The sequence below is a fragment of the Vombatus ursinus genome, unplaced genomic scaffold (genome assembly GCF_900497805.2).
Source record: "Vombatus ursinus unplaced genomic scaffold, bare-nosed wombat genome assembly UNPS02014779.1, whole genome shotgun sequence".
NCBI classification, from domain to species: Eukaryota; Metazoa; Chordata; class Mammalia; order Diprotodontia; family Vombatidae; genus Vombatus; species Vombatus ursinus.
The window spans coordinates 49200670-49213725 of record NW_020954557.1 but is presented as its reverse complement, the minus strand read 5'-3'; the positions used below and the strand labels follow the sequence as shown (position 1 = coordinate 49213725).

Sequence of the window (13056 nt, the reverse complement as noted above, 5' to 3'; positions counted from 1 at the left end):
TTTATTTTCCCAAAAGGGCACCAAATGAAAGGCATAAAGCCAAAATTGAGAATTTTATAATTCTGAGCACCAACTTAGTTAGCACAAATCAAAGTCTAAAGAAATAAGAGAGAAGATAAAAAGAAAATTAGGTACTGAGTCTCAAAAAATTTCAATAATTTTATTTCTTTGCTCTCCTACTAACCCTTAGTTGGGTAATCAAGGGAATCTGGTGCAGAAGGAAATCAGCTTGAGGCAGGCAGCGGATGATTGTCTCTTATTCCACATGCTGGGCAAGTAAGAACAGATGGGGTTGGTTTGAGATTGGGAGATTGGCATCGGTGAGCACACTGGTCAATGAATTAACAAGCATTAACACCTGCTTATACTATATTCTAGGTATCAAAGCACATTTAATGGACAATTGAAAATTTTTATAGCCTCAGAAAACTTGGAGGTGGATGAAAATAAACATATAGACAGAACTTATATTACAAATGATCCATAAAACATTCAAAAGTTTCTATCTGTAAGTGAACAAGAGTTTGCCTAAATCTGGACTCAAATGGCACACTTGAATATGCTCTGGGATTGCAAAGAGACTTCACTGGAGAACTGGGCCTACTAATAAGATGATTTAAGGGTTATAATTTGCAGCAGCTCATAAAAGTTGCTTTGTGAGCAGCAGGGGTTGGCAATTATGTATTCTTTGTTGCTCAAATTGTACTATAGATTGACCACAGTGAAACAGAACGAACCAGACAAAGCTTTGTCTCAGCTGAGTCTGCAGACAAATAGACCAAAATAGAGAAATTTAAAATCACACAGAAATCAGGAAGGAGTCTACTGACACATATATCCCCTTCTTCAAACTTCTCACAGACTGTTCCTGGGCCTTTCTTTGGCATTTCCTCCTGCCCTCCATCTCACAGATCTTTGTGTACAGTCTATTCATCACATTTCAAGTTCTTTTAAAGTATGGCTTGTGTTGAAATCTACGTTTACACCGATTTTTTTTTTTTTTGCATATAGCAAAAAGTACATAGCATATACTTTAAAAATGTTTGATGAACTGAACTGAGCTGAAGGTGGTATAGAAGCGAAAAATCTTGGCCTGGCTGGGTTGAAAGCACTGCTCTGGCAATTAGCATTCCCTAATGGATTTGGAGTCAGAAAGCTGAGGTTCCAGCCCTGGCTTTGCTCCTTATTAGCTCTATGATCTTAAACTAGGCATTGAACATCTATGGGCCTCATTTTCCTGATCTGTAAATGAGGGTAAGGTATCAAATTCCTTGTGCCTGAATCAGATTAAACTGTAAGTGAGAAATGTTTAACAAAATAAACAAAAATACAATATGACATAGGTAATATTAATTCGTGGCTTTCTGGTCTTCAGGGATCCATTTGTATTTGAGTTGGACACCACCATTCTAAGGTATCACCTCTGTCTGTGCCTATGCTCTTAGTAGTGAGAGGTAACAAACAGGAGGCCCACACGTGTGTTCCATGACATTCCCAAGTGTCCCTTGAACTGGATTAAAAAGTAATTGGGAACTATTTAACAAAATAAATAAAACTACAATAAAATATTGATAATATTATATTTTAAAACTAAGTCAATATTCTTAGGTATAGATTGGTGTCTCCCCCGTACTCCCCCATTTTCCAATTTGTGCCTGACACCACTGCTAATAGTGATACTAGCTGCATCACCTTGAGAAACTTAATTTACTTCTCTGAACCTCAGTTTCCTCATCTGTAAAACAGGGGAAAAACAATGCTTGCACTCTTTACCTCAAAGACCTATGTTGTGGGAAGTGCAATAAATGTGTGCTATTAATATTATTAACAATAATGATAATGGTGACCCTTCACTATGTTCTGATTTAATTTTTTTAAGAGAACTGTGCTCCACAACCCATCAACAAATTGAGTAAGACACTCCACCATCTTATCTCTGCTCCTGTCCAGGAGCTGTCCAGGATGCCTGGAATGCCCTGCCTCCTCCATGTTTCAGGCTCATACTGGGCATTACCTTCTACATCAGAGGTTCCTAATCTTTTTTTGTATCTAGATATAAAACACTGACTGACTCCTCTGTTTGACACGGAGCTTCTCCTGATTCCCACAACTGCTAGCCTAACTCCAAAACTACCTTGTATTCAACTCCTATGTATTTCTGTTTATTCTCCTTAGATTAATGCAGTACAGACTTCTACTTATTTGTTGACTCCTCCATCAGAATGTTGGCTCCCTGAGGGTGGAGACAGTTTCCATCTTTGCCTTTGTGTACCACATACCCAGCACAATGCCTGACATTCTTAATAACTACTGGTTAATTTGACTGATAGTAGTAGCAGCAGAAGCAACAATTATCATGATGCCAGCTAACATCTGTAACTAAGGACCACAAAGTACCACATATCCAATCACCATCCCACTTGAGCCTCACAACACCTAAAGTTTCAAAATAAACAATAATGACAAAGTCCATTAGAAAAATCAGGGTTTGAGAGTTGTGTAGCAGAAAGGATTCATCGTCCCAGAATTCAGAATCAGAGCTCAATCAGGGAAATTACAGGTGTTATGGTTAAAAGAATGATACAGAAGCTACTTTTGGCATATATCAATAATGGCTTCTATTTTGAAAAATTCCACTCAATCCCAAAACTCGGATGCAGGATATGAACTCTACCCCAATCCTGCCAAAATATGTGCAGGTGGTTTTCTCTCCCTTTTACAAGAGGGGACAAAGCTACACAGCCAAACAGAAAGCATGAATGAGGTACACAGACCAGAAAGACTTCTGCTGTAGGCTTTGACTCTCCTTTCTGTTTCAAGGAAATTCTAATTCCTAGGAAATTTTTATTTTCAGTCATCTTACATTTTTTGACCCTCACTTAATCCCTGAGCTCTGTGGGTTTTGGTGACAGTAACAATCTCTCTCTCTCTCTGTCTCTCTCTCAGTTGACTTCAGTTCTCTTCTAACATAGACCACCACCCCTCCATGTCTTAGTAGGTAGTTTCATGGGCTGCGAGGGCCAAAAAGTACTGTACTCCTGGTGGTCACAGCTCTAGTGATGAGCCTCTTAGAATTTAGCAAGGCAAGTCCTCAGAAGACAGTCATATGGTCCATCCCTGGGCCCATACTCCAAACACTTGCAATTTAGGAAGACCTGTCTAAGCTTACACTGTACTGTCATAGTTTATTTTTTTGTTTGTTTGGTTTTGTTTTTGGCTAGGCAATGATGTTACAAAGTGTTATAAAGCACTTCCCACAACATAGCTCTTTGAGGTAAAGAGTGCAAGCATTGTTTTTCCCCTGTTTTACAGATGAGGAAACTGAGGTTTGGAAAAGTAAATTAAGTTTCTCAAGGTGATGCAGCTAGTATCACTATTAGCAGTGGTGTCAGGCACAAATTGGAAGATGGGGGAGTACGGGGGAGACACCAATCTATACCTAAGAATAGTGACTTAGTTTAAAAATTTAATATTGACTGCCAGGAAAAATATTCCCAGTTTAACTCCAATAAATAGAATACTGCAAAATAGTGATGCTGCTTCTCCCAAGGCACCTGCAATTCTTAATAAATACCAAGGTACTCACTTAATATGTGGACAGCTCCTGAGCATAAATCACTCGGCCACATCTTCACTAAATGTGAGCATAACTACAAATACAACAGTATTCAGGGTCATGCTTAAGGGTTTTCCAACATTTGGAAAAATCAGATACTTCAACATTAAAGCATCGTGGTGAGACCTGGCTTGGCAGAGCAGTTCAGGCGATAAGAGCTAACCTCTAAGTCTCTATGTCTAAACATCGCAGCATTAATCGTTAAACTCAATATAAGAAGAGGCCCCAAGAGAAAGTTTCATTGCCAAGACAGGTTCCCTCTTCTCCAAGTCTTTCACCAGGAAAGTGCACTGGTGTGTCACAAGTTCGAGACTGCACACCACAGACAGAGATATTCCTAACTGTTGCTAGGGTGGCCACAGCACCCAGTCCAAGCACGCCCATGTTCTGGAGTGATATGGGCTTCTGCTTGCAGCGTGCCCTCACTCGTGGTGAAGATACTTGCACCATTAAATAAAAATACGTAAGGTTCGAATACTTGCCTGAACAGCAATAAATACTAGGTTGCTTTGTTTGTTTTTTAATTAACAACCATCCCTACTCTTCAGTGTGGTACAAATGTCTATTAACAAGACAATATCATCCCAACCTTAGACACTGTCGACGACCATGTGACACTGGGTAAGTCTCACACACACACACACACACACACACACACACACACACACACTTTAAAGAGGAAACAGACAACTCTGAAGCAGACCTGAAGAGGGAGAAGGAGACCAACTATGATAGCAAAGCAAAGAAGACCTGCTGCTTCCTTTGCAGATATGAGATTCAGAGAAGATGAATACAGACAAACTACTTCAAAAGGCTACGCCAGGCAGAAATTGAGCCAGAAAAAAAGCTTTCCCAACCAGCTAAATTCCCTTTCTGGCATGTAGTGAGAAGCAGGCAAGGTGTATGAAAGGTTCCCTTCCTAAAAAAACAAAGGTTCTGCTTATGTAATTATAATGACCAAGTTTAACCTCAGAAAGGAGTTGAAAATAGTTAGCATTCTATATAGCATTTTAAGGTTTGCAAAGTACTCTATAAGTATTATCTTATTTCATCCTCACAATAACTCAGTATGTACTATTACTATCCTAATTTTTACACATGGAGAAACTGAGGCAGACATGGAATAAATTACTTGCCCAGAGTTACCTAAGCTAGCAAATGTCTGAGGCTGGATTTGAACTCCAGGCTTCCTGACCCCAGAGGTCCAGAGTTCTACCCACTGTACCACCTAGATACCTCATCTACCTCCCCTCCCTTCTTTGCAGATATGGGAAACAATGGCTGAAGGAATATTCTTGGATACTGCTTTTTCTCCTTTCTTTACCTTTTAAAATCTGTTACAAGGGATAGTTCACTCAGTTTGAGGCACAGGAAGGAAAACACATTTAGAAGTGAACATCACGTAAATAAATGACTGAGACTAGTAATAATGATAAGAACTGGCATTTATAAAGCACCTACTTTGTGCCAGGCACTGTGCTATGCACTTTACAAATATTACCTCACTGATTATCACAAAAGCTCTGGAAGGTAGGTGCTATTATTATACCCATTTTATAGTTGAGGAGACTGAGGCAAAAAAGGATTAGGTGACTTGCACAGGGTCACACAGCTAGTAAGTGTCTGAGGCCAGATTTGAACTCAGGAAGATGAATCTTTCTGACTCCAGGCCCAATGCTCTATGCACTATGGCGCCACCTAGCTGCCAAAGCACTGTGGTGGTCAAAAAAAGGCTTATCATAACTGGATGGGTAGAGAATCTGAGGCTAGCCCAGAGAGGTTCCATGACCTGTCATGGGGTAGAGCTAGGATTCCACCATAGGGCTTTGCCCCCCACCCCCGCCAAGTTCCATGCTCTTTCCCCATTGCATGGTGACAAACTGAACTCGTTTACACAGATCTGCAAGTAACAGCAAAGAGCACTTAGTCATTTAGACTTAGTGCACTTAGACTAATATACCAGCCTAAAGGGCTAAACTCAAACGATTTCAAAAGGGAGTTTTATAGGTCACTACAGGGCCATAGTGAAAGGCAATATCAGCATCTCTTTCTAAATTTCCACTGTTTGCAGGAAATGTTCAAGGGCTCAAAATAAAAATACACATGCTGATGGTACTGTTCATGAATCAAGCATTTATAAGTGCCTACTATGTGCCAGGGCACTGAGGGCTTTCATGGGTTAAAACACAGTGCTGTGATTCTGGAAGGCCCACTGCCAACTGGCTTTCACCCACCATTTTCATCTAAAACCGCTCTCCAGTAACTTTCCTTGCTGACTACAGCTAAGAAGGAATGAGCTGGCTGGGCAGGCCAAGAAACTGTCTCTTGCAAGAATATTCAAAGATGCTCTGCTTGCCACACCTTGCTCAGCAGCTTGCAGGATTTATCAAAAGGAGCAAGAAGACTCTTATGTTTCATGAGGTTTTTGCAGAACTTGGGATTATTGTTTCCTTTGACACATTAGAGAGAAGCTGGGTTTCTGCATGCTTCAGCTAAAAAGAGGAATGCCATTTATCAGTTCCTATCAATCAGAAAGCAAACCTCTCACCGAAGCAAGCTTAAGCAAATGAATCTTTCTCTTCTATAGCCTTTCCTATTTGGAAATACCAAGGAATTTTAGAGCTTGCATACTGTCATTTCTAAGTCAAGACAGAATCAGACACAATAGGCATATTTTCACTTTACATCTTATCTCCACATTTTTCCACCTTTAAAGTTAAGTTCGAATTCTTTAGCCAACAGTCACTCGGGGGCTCACCAATTTTTTCATTTCCCAATTATGCAAAGCAAAAAGTCTTCCTAGAAGGCACCTCTAAATAAGTACAATGACAGTTGGCTTATTACTTGAGTCTATAAGCACTGCATTTAATTTCTGTTTTACTCTGTCTTTGCACTAAGGCAATCATTTCATGTTCCTATCAGTCTTCTCCTTCAGTCCAAATTCTGTTTTATGAAGGCTTGGAAACCAAAGGCAGATTACCCTGGAGCTACGTATTGAAGATTTTGTGAAACCTCCATTTATTACTGTTTCAGTAAAAGTCATAACATTCACTGGTCCGTAGCATACGGTTTTTTCCTCTATTGCTTTTTTTCAGGTCTTTTCATTCCATCATAAAAACTTACTTCAAGATTAAAAAAAAAAAAAAAAGAAACCACAGAAATCCTTTGGAAATGTTTTTTTAACTAATTCAAACTATCTGATGAGATAATTGGAGAAAGTCCACCACCTCAAAAACCCATTCAAACTCCAATTGTTGATATTTTTTTCTTTTCTGTACAGTCCCTGACAAACACCACCACAAATTTGAAACTGTAACTTGAACTCTGCAATTTTGAAAACAATAGATTCTATAGCACTTCAAGAATCTTGTCTATGAAATTTTTGTTCTTGTGCAACTGAAAATAACCCTTTTTCCCCAAAGGCTGGGGTGTGGGACATGTGATTCATTGCAAAAACATAATCTGCTCATCCTTATAACACTTTAATTGTTGATCAGATGGTCAAATCTGATATGCCATCCACTATAAGAGAAAACATGAATAAGTGCAGACCATTTCTTGTCATCCGTGACAGAAGACTCTATCACTGTGATAACCCCATTTTAAATTACTTTAATTCATTTCAGCACCACTACATAAAGAATATATGTAGACACCTGGTTATATTCTCAAATGCTGCACATGTAAGAATATTACTATTCTAAGAAATCAGTAAAAGAGCAAACAATTCTAGAAGAGTAGGAAAGATGAACAATTAAGAAATGGAAATGGCTGTAGATTACATTTTTTAAAAAATATATGCATACACACATATTATTGGCTATCTTGGGACAAAGAAAGTAAACTGAATTAACAGAAGTACCTGAAGTGAAATTATGCATAACAGGAATGATAAAACACAGAGACTTTCCCATTTGTTTTCTTGCTTTCATCACATATTCCAACTCAAAGCTAGCTAGCATCAATTCAGATCCTGAGACAATCTGATCTTCAACAACATTCTTGCCAGGCAGGAGAAAGGGTTGATCTTTATTTGTTTATTTTTTAAGGATTTGTGTTTATTATTTTAAATCCCAATTCATTTTGTTCCCATCTGGATTCTAGCTGTCTGAGATCTTTGTGGGGAGAGAAACACTTTGGTGTTCACTGAAGTGGCCTTTTTCTTTTCAGTTTTATGGGTAAACCTGGAGGTAGTAAGATATTTTCTTGTTTCTTCTGCATAGATGAAAGTACTTTACCTTTTTCAATGGACTGACAATTTTAACTTGAAAGTACTCTGAACCAGTCCTCATCTAGAAACCAATTAGAGAACAAAAAAGAAGCCCACAGGATTCCACAATGTTTAGGTAGCAGAACAAAATGTGACAGATAGTACGTTAACTTCTAAAGGGTCAAAATCAATACATTTGCAGAAGGAATCAAATGCATAACCAATCCATAGAGTATGTATTCTAAGAGCTCACAAGAACTTGGAGAATGATATTACCATTTGAAATGCTTAGAGAAACTGAGAGTTACTCTATCTTTGCTTTTTATGTTTGCGCATACTTATGATTCATCAGATGCTGAGTCATCCCCAATTATCGTTGTTTCCATAAGAAAAGCAGAGCTGTTCTGCGAGAATTTATTTTATGACACGGCTTCTAGGAAACCACTGAGGAAAACGAGTAGTACAGATCAACACGCCTTACAGCTGTACACGCGCAAAATGAAACATCCAGCACCACCAGGAAGTAAGGTTTCCACATGTGAATTTTTCAGATATCTGAAGCTTACCTCAGTGAGCACTGCTCTGCCAGCTTAAACAGGGGATACAGAACAGAATTTACCCACGTCTTAATGAGTCATGGTCATCATTATGAACACATTCATTCTTCAATGCTTTATTATAGCCCTCAAGGGCTACTGAGCTACACAAAGATATTAGCCTGCACATTCAAGTCCCCAGATGACTGTGCTTTTAAAATTCTTGCCATTCAGAGAGAGTTCTTCTGCCTACTCCCTTGATTCCAGGCTGTCGACCACCATTCCTTGATGTCTGTCTCTCCCCTCCTCTTTACTTTGTACCTTCTAATCTGTGGTAGGCTTGGAAACTGGAAAGGCAACCTTGTTATAATTATATTTAAAATAAGAGTAAATTAAATGTTCAGGAAGATTCTGAGGGAGCTCTCTGATGAATAGTGTTTCAGCTTGAGCAAATGGACTTGGGGACGTTTGTTTTTGCAGTGATCGATGTTGCTAACTCCTCTGTTTCTGGCAATTTTGGCAAGTTGAGATGATTGTTTAAGTGACTCCTAGATAAGCAAGATATTATTGTAAGTAATAATGACCTTATTTTTTTTTAGAAACGTAAGTAAAACATATCCCAAGATATCAAGATATGTTCCTGCCATATACAGAGTAAAAATTCAAGCAGAATTTAAAAGCTTCTACATGAAGTAAAGTGGAGAATCATTTCCTTATGAAAACATTTTTCTAAGCACTTCTACATTTGGCATATCAACAGACAAAGATAACACTGCATACTAAAAAATGATTTACCTATAACTACATCATGACCATCAACCAGGCCTGCAGAGAACAGCTCCTGAGAAACGCCATCTGCCGTGTCTGTCCAAATGTGAAATGAATATGTATCAGCCATAAAATAAAAATCAATAATCCAGTGAAATCTAAAAATACACATATTTTCTGATACCAAATTCTACCTACATATGCTTTTAATTAAATTTCAGTCGACTTTAGGAAGAAAATCCAGAGGGATACCATGATAAATTTTTATCAGTTATAATAAGTATCATGCCATCTATTCAGTAGATGTCACATGAAATTATTATTTCATTTCTGGTGAACCAAGAAATTTTTCTTCTCTATTATCTGAATTATTCACTAAATGCATTTTGATTTAGTTATGTCATAAATACTGTTGGTGGCACTGCTCTCCTTTCTTGCCAAAGTTAATACAAGTAATCTTTCAATCCAATTTAATCTTTAGTAGTGAGTGAGTTAAGATTTAGGATAAAGGTCAAATTATTAGTATCTGATATGTCACAGAGTTGGCACAAACAACTGATGGACTTCCAAAATGACCCTTTTTAATTTGTCCTATTAAAAGATATTTTTATCCTGACAATGATCATTTGATAGTAACAGACTCATACATTTTCTTACAAAACACAACTGAATGAAATAATTAAGCCTGTGGTGAAGTCTGTGGATAGCAACCTTCTTATAATGATGGCACTGAATGAGGGTCAAGAAGAGAACATAGGTTATCCAGCCTTAATAAACACTACAATTCGGGCCATCCAAAGATGCCGAAACTAGATATCTTAGAACATATAATTCACTTCAATAAGTGAATCAAGTGTCGACTATGTGCTGAGCCCTGCTGAGCTTGGTTTGGGAGGGTGGAGAAAGAGGAAGAAGGAAGGGAATGGAGCTCTGAATTAAGAGGCAGAGGGAACTGCCAATGAGGAAACACATTTTACCGAAGAATAGAAATCAATCAATCAATAAATGTTTATTAAGCACTTACTATCTACCAGGCACTGTGCTAAGCCCTGGAGCAGCTATCTCTCTGCAACTTAAGAGTCTTAGGGATTTGCTTAGGACACTGAGAAGTGAAGGGACTTATCCAGGGTGACAAAGCTAGTATGTGTCAGAAGGCAGAGTCAAACCCAGATTTTCTGGACTGTGAGGCTGGCTCTCTATCCCTTTTGCCATACTGCCTCTCAGAGAAGACAGAAACTTTAGATATGAAATGACCCTTGCCTTCATGAAGTTTATACCTATACATATAAATCAACATAATGAGTTAACACTTCTGGGCTCAAAAGGCTCCAGTTATACTCCCCAATCTAGTCTATATCGTACTGACTTATTTTCCCCTGCATCCAGTGCCCCAACTAACTACAGGGAAGAATACCACAGCATCTAGAGAGAACCTGGGAGGAGGCTGCAATGCAAGCATCTTCCCACACTCTAGAGATATCAGATGGCAGGATCACAGAGATGTCATCTCCGCCAAAGCAGCCCCCAGTACAGCCCTGGCCACATCCCTGTGATGCCACTGCACGTATGCATGTGTTTGTGCTGACATGGTGGGCATAGGGGAAGGGCAGAGGAATGCTATTTTGTTATACTTGGCATCACAGAATCACCAAGTGCATTCTCCACACTTTAAAACCTGTCTGCCCACCCCAACACTTCTTCCCCACCACAGCCCAATTTCCACAACAGCCGTTTAAAAAAAAAACAAAACAGAAGTAGGCTCAATATGTATTTCCTCTACCTTCCACTTGCAAAACTGAGTAACTGTCACTTTGTGTTTTTGTTCATTTTCTTTCTTGAAATGAATGCAGAAAGAATAGACTAGAACAAAGGTTCTTAATCTGGGGTCTGTGAATTTGTTTTGTTTTATAATACTTTGATAGCCATATTTCAATAGAATTGATTTCCTTGGCAATCCTATATATTTTACACATTTAAAAACATTCTGAGAAGTCCATACCTTTCACCAATATGCCCAAAAGTTACATGATACCCCCAAAATTTAAGAACCCCTGGACTAAAACCTTATTGGAGGAGATTTTTCTTTTTTCTTTTTTTCCAAAATGGATGAGAAGTTTCATTTATTTTCTTATAATTCCAGTAGCATGAGATGTCCTATATGAGCCAGGTTCATCAGCCTCTCCCAAAGAGGGTTTATAATTGGGAATAAATCTAAGAATGTCATATTTACCTACAAAATAGTAGCAAAGAACCTAAGGCATCATGTTCATGAATTTCTAGGGGGCTAAACAGAAAATAGCACCTCTAATCTTTATGTCCTTGGAAGCCAGCAGTAACTTTAGGAAAATATTTTTACTCAATTTCTGTGCTTGTTGTATATCACGCTGTCTTGCACATAGTGGGTGCTCAATAAATGTTTGTTGTCCGGCTTAAAAGCACCTTGGTCCCCTACCCCATTCATCCTTGAAGTTACACTGATATTTTACAGCACAAAAGGGCTGAAAAATGAGCTATTTTAATGGAACAAAAATGAGAGATAGTATTGGAGTACAGCCCGGGCTACTGACATTCACAAATGGCTGTGAATATCAGCTCTGCTAAGCACTGGGCGAGGCATATTAAAAATTCTGAGAAGCAGCAGGCTGGCTGACTGCATAGGGTACTCCTCTGTCTTTTTGTGTGTTTTGTGACTGTCATTCTATGAAAACACTGCTATACTCCCATCACATCTCAATGATCATACCTCAGTATGATAAAATGATACTATGAAATACAAGTGAGAATAGGTTGATTCTTGGTGTACTCATGGATTCTTGCTTAAAATTAAGGTAAAAATGAGGTGTGCCCGGATGTAGGCCTGCCCTAGCCTAGGGACAGGGTCCACAAGACTCCAAGTGACTTGTGACTCAAAAATGGGAAAGTGACTGATCCCTAGGCTGAGGAGTAGGGATGGAATGGTTCCAGTATCTACTAGCCCTTGGGGACTGTCAGTTAGTTTAGCTTAGCCAAAATCAGGGAGTTAAGGCCAGGTTTATCTGAGAACTAAAACTACAGAGCCAGAGAGTCTGGTGGGAATAGCCATGGAATAAAAAGATCCGTAACAGCCTATTGGACTAGGCAGCAAAACCTAGAATCTAGTTTTTCATCCAAGCATAAACCGGCTGAAAGATCTGGCTTGTAGAATCTACTTCAGGGACTATGTTAGAAGAAAAGAGAATGGAATGGCGGTAGAGTGCTGTTTGTGGAGTCAGAAAGACCCTGGTTTAAATCTCAGAGCCTTAGGCATTAGCTGTGACCAACAGTAATCCTGAACAAGTCATTTAATCTCCCTGAAGGGCAGTTTTCTCATCTGCAAAATGGTGATTTTAGTAACACCTACCTCACAGAGTTACCATATAGAAAGCACTGTATAAATGCAAGCTGTTATCATTAAGAGAGAGATGGAGCAAGATAAAAGAGCAAATGACTTCTAGGTTCAGAGCAGGAAGATGTTCAGAAAAAGTCCAAATATAGAATATGCCAAGACCCCAAAAAATGGGAGAAAATGGCCTTGGGGTCCAGAGAGGGAATAATCTTTTTCTTGCTGATAGTTGGGGAGTTGAGAGGCGAGGTCAGATAGAAAAGGTTTAACTAAGCCTCAGTCCTAGCTGAGTGTGAGATATCCTGAAATCACTGAATATTTGAACTATCTCAAGACGACTCTCACCTAGACTCTATGATCTTATCCATACTCAGGGCTGAAAATGCAGATTCTGCAGGGCTGAGAGGGCCAGCTCTGGCCAGCCAATCCACAGCAACAAAACTGGAACTATGCTACTATTCCAACCAAAACAGAAGAAATTTAGGCAGGAAAGAGCTAAGGAGAATAGTGCCTATTTTCTACAGGTGGAGAAGATCAGGCCTGAGTGAGCTCTTTGAATTTGTTA

General features: G+C 39.0%; 1 protein-coding gene across 3 annotated transcripts in view; it reads right to left on the bottom strand.

The window, feature by feature from the left end:
- Window positions 1–13056, bottom strand: part of STK39 (serine/threonine kinase 39) — a 317622-nt gene that overhangs the window by 38320 nt on the left and 266246 nt on the right. Inside the window, exons 16-17 of one of the 3 annotated variants that reach the window (XM_027865928.1) lie at window positions 9158–9226; window positions 8110–8910 (exon numbers count right to left, since the gene is read on the bottom strand). The exons of 1 other annotated variant lie outside the window; for it this stretch is intronic. In XM_027865928.1, the coding sequence (XP_027721729.1) occupies window positions 8900–8910; window positions 9158–9226 (80 nt within the window). In that variant the 3' untranslated portion in view covers window positions 8110–8899. Of the gene's footprint in view, window positions 1–8109; window positions 8911–9157; window positions 9227–13056 lie in introns of those variants that run through there. One more of the 3 variants, XM_027865926.1, reaches the window with a different exon arrangement.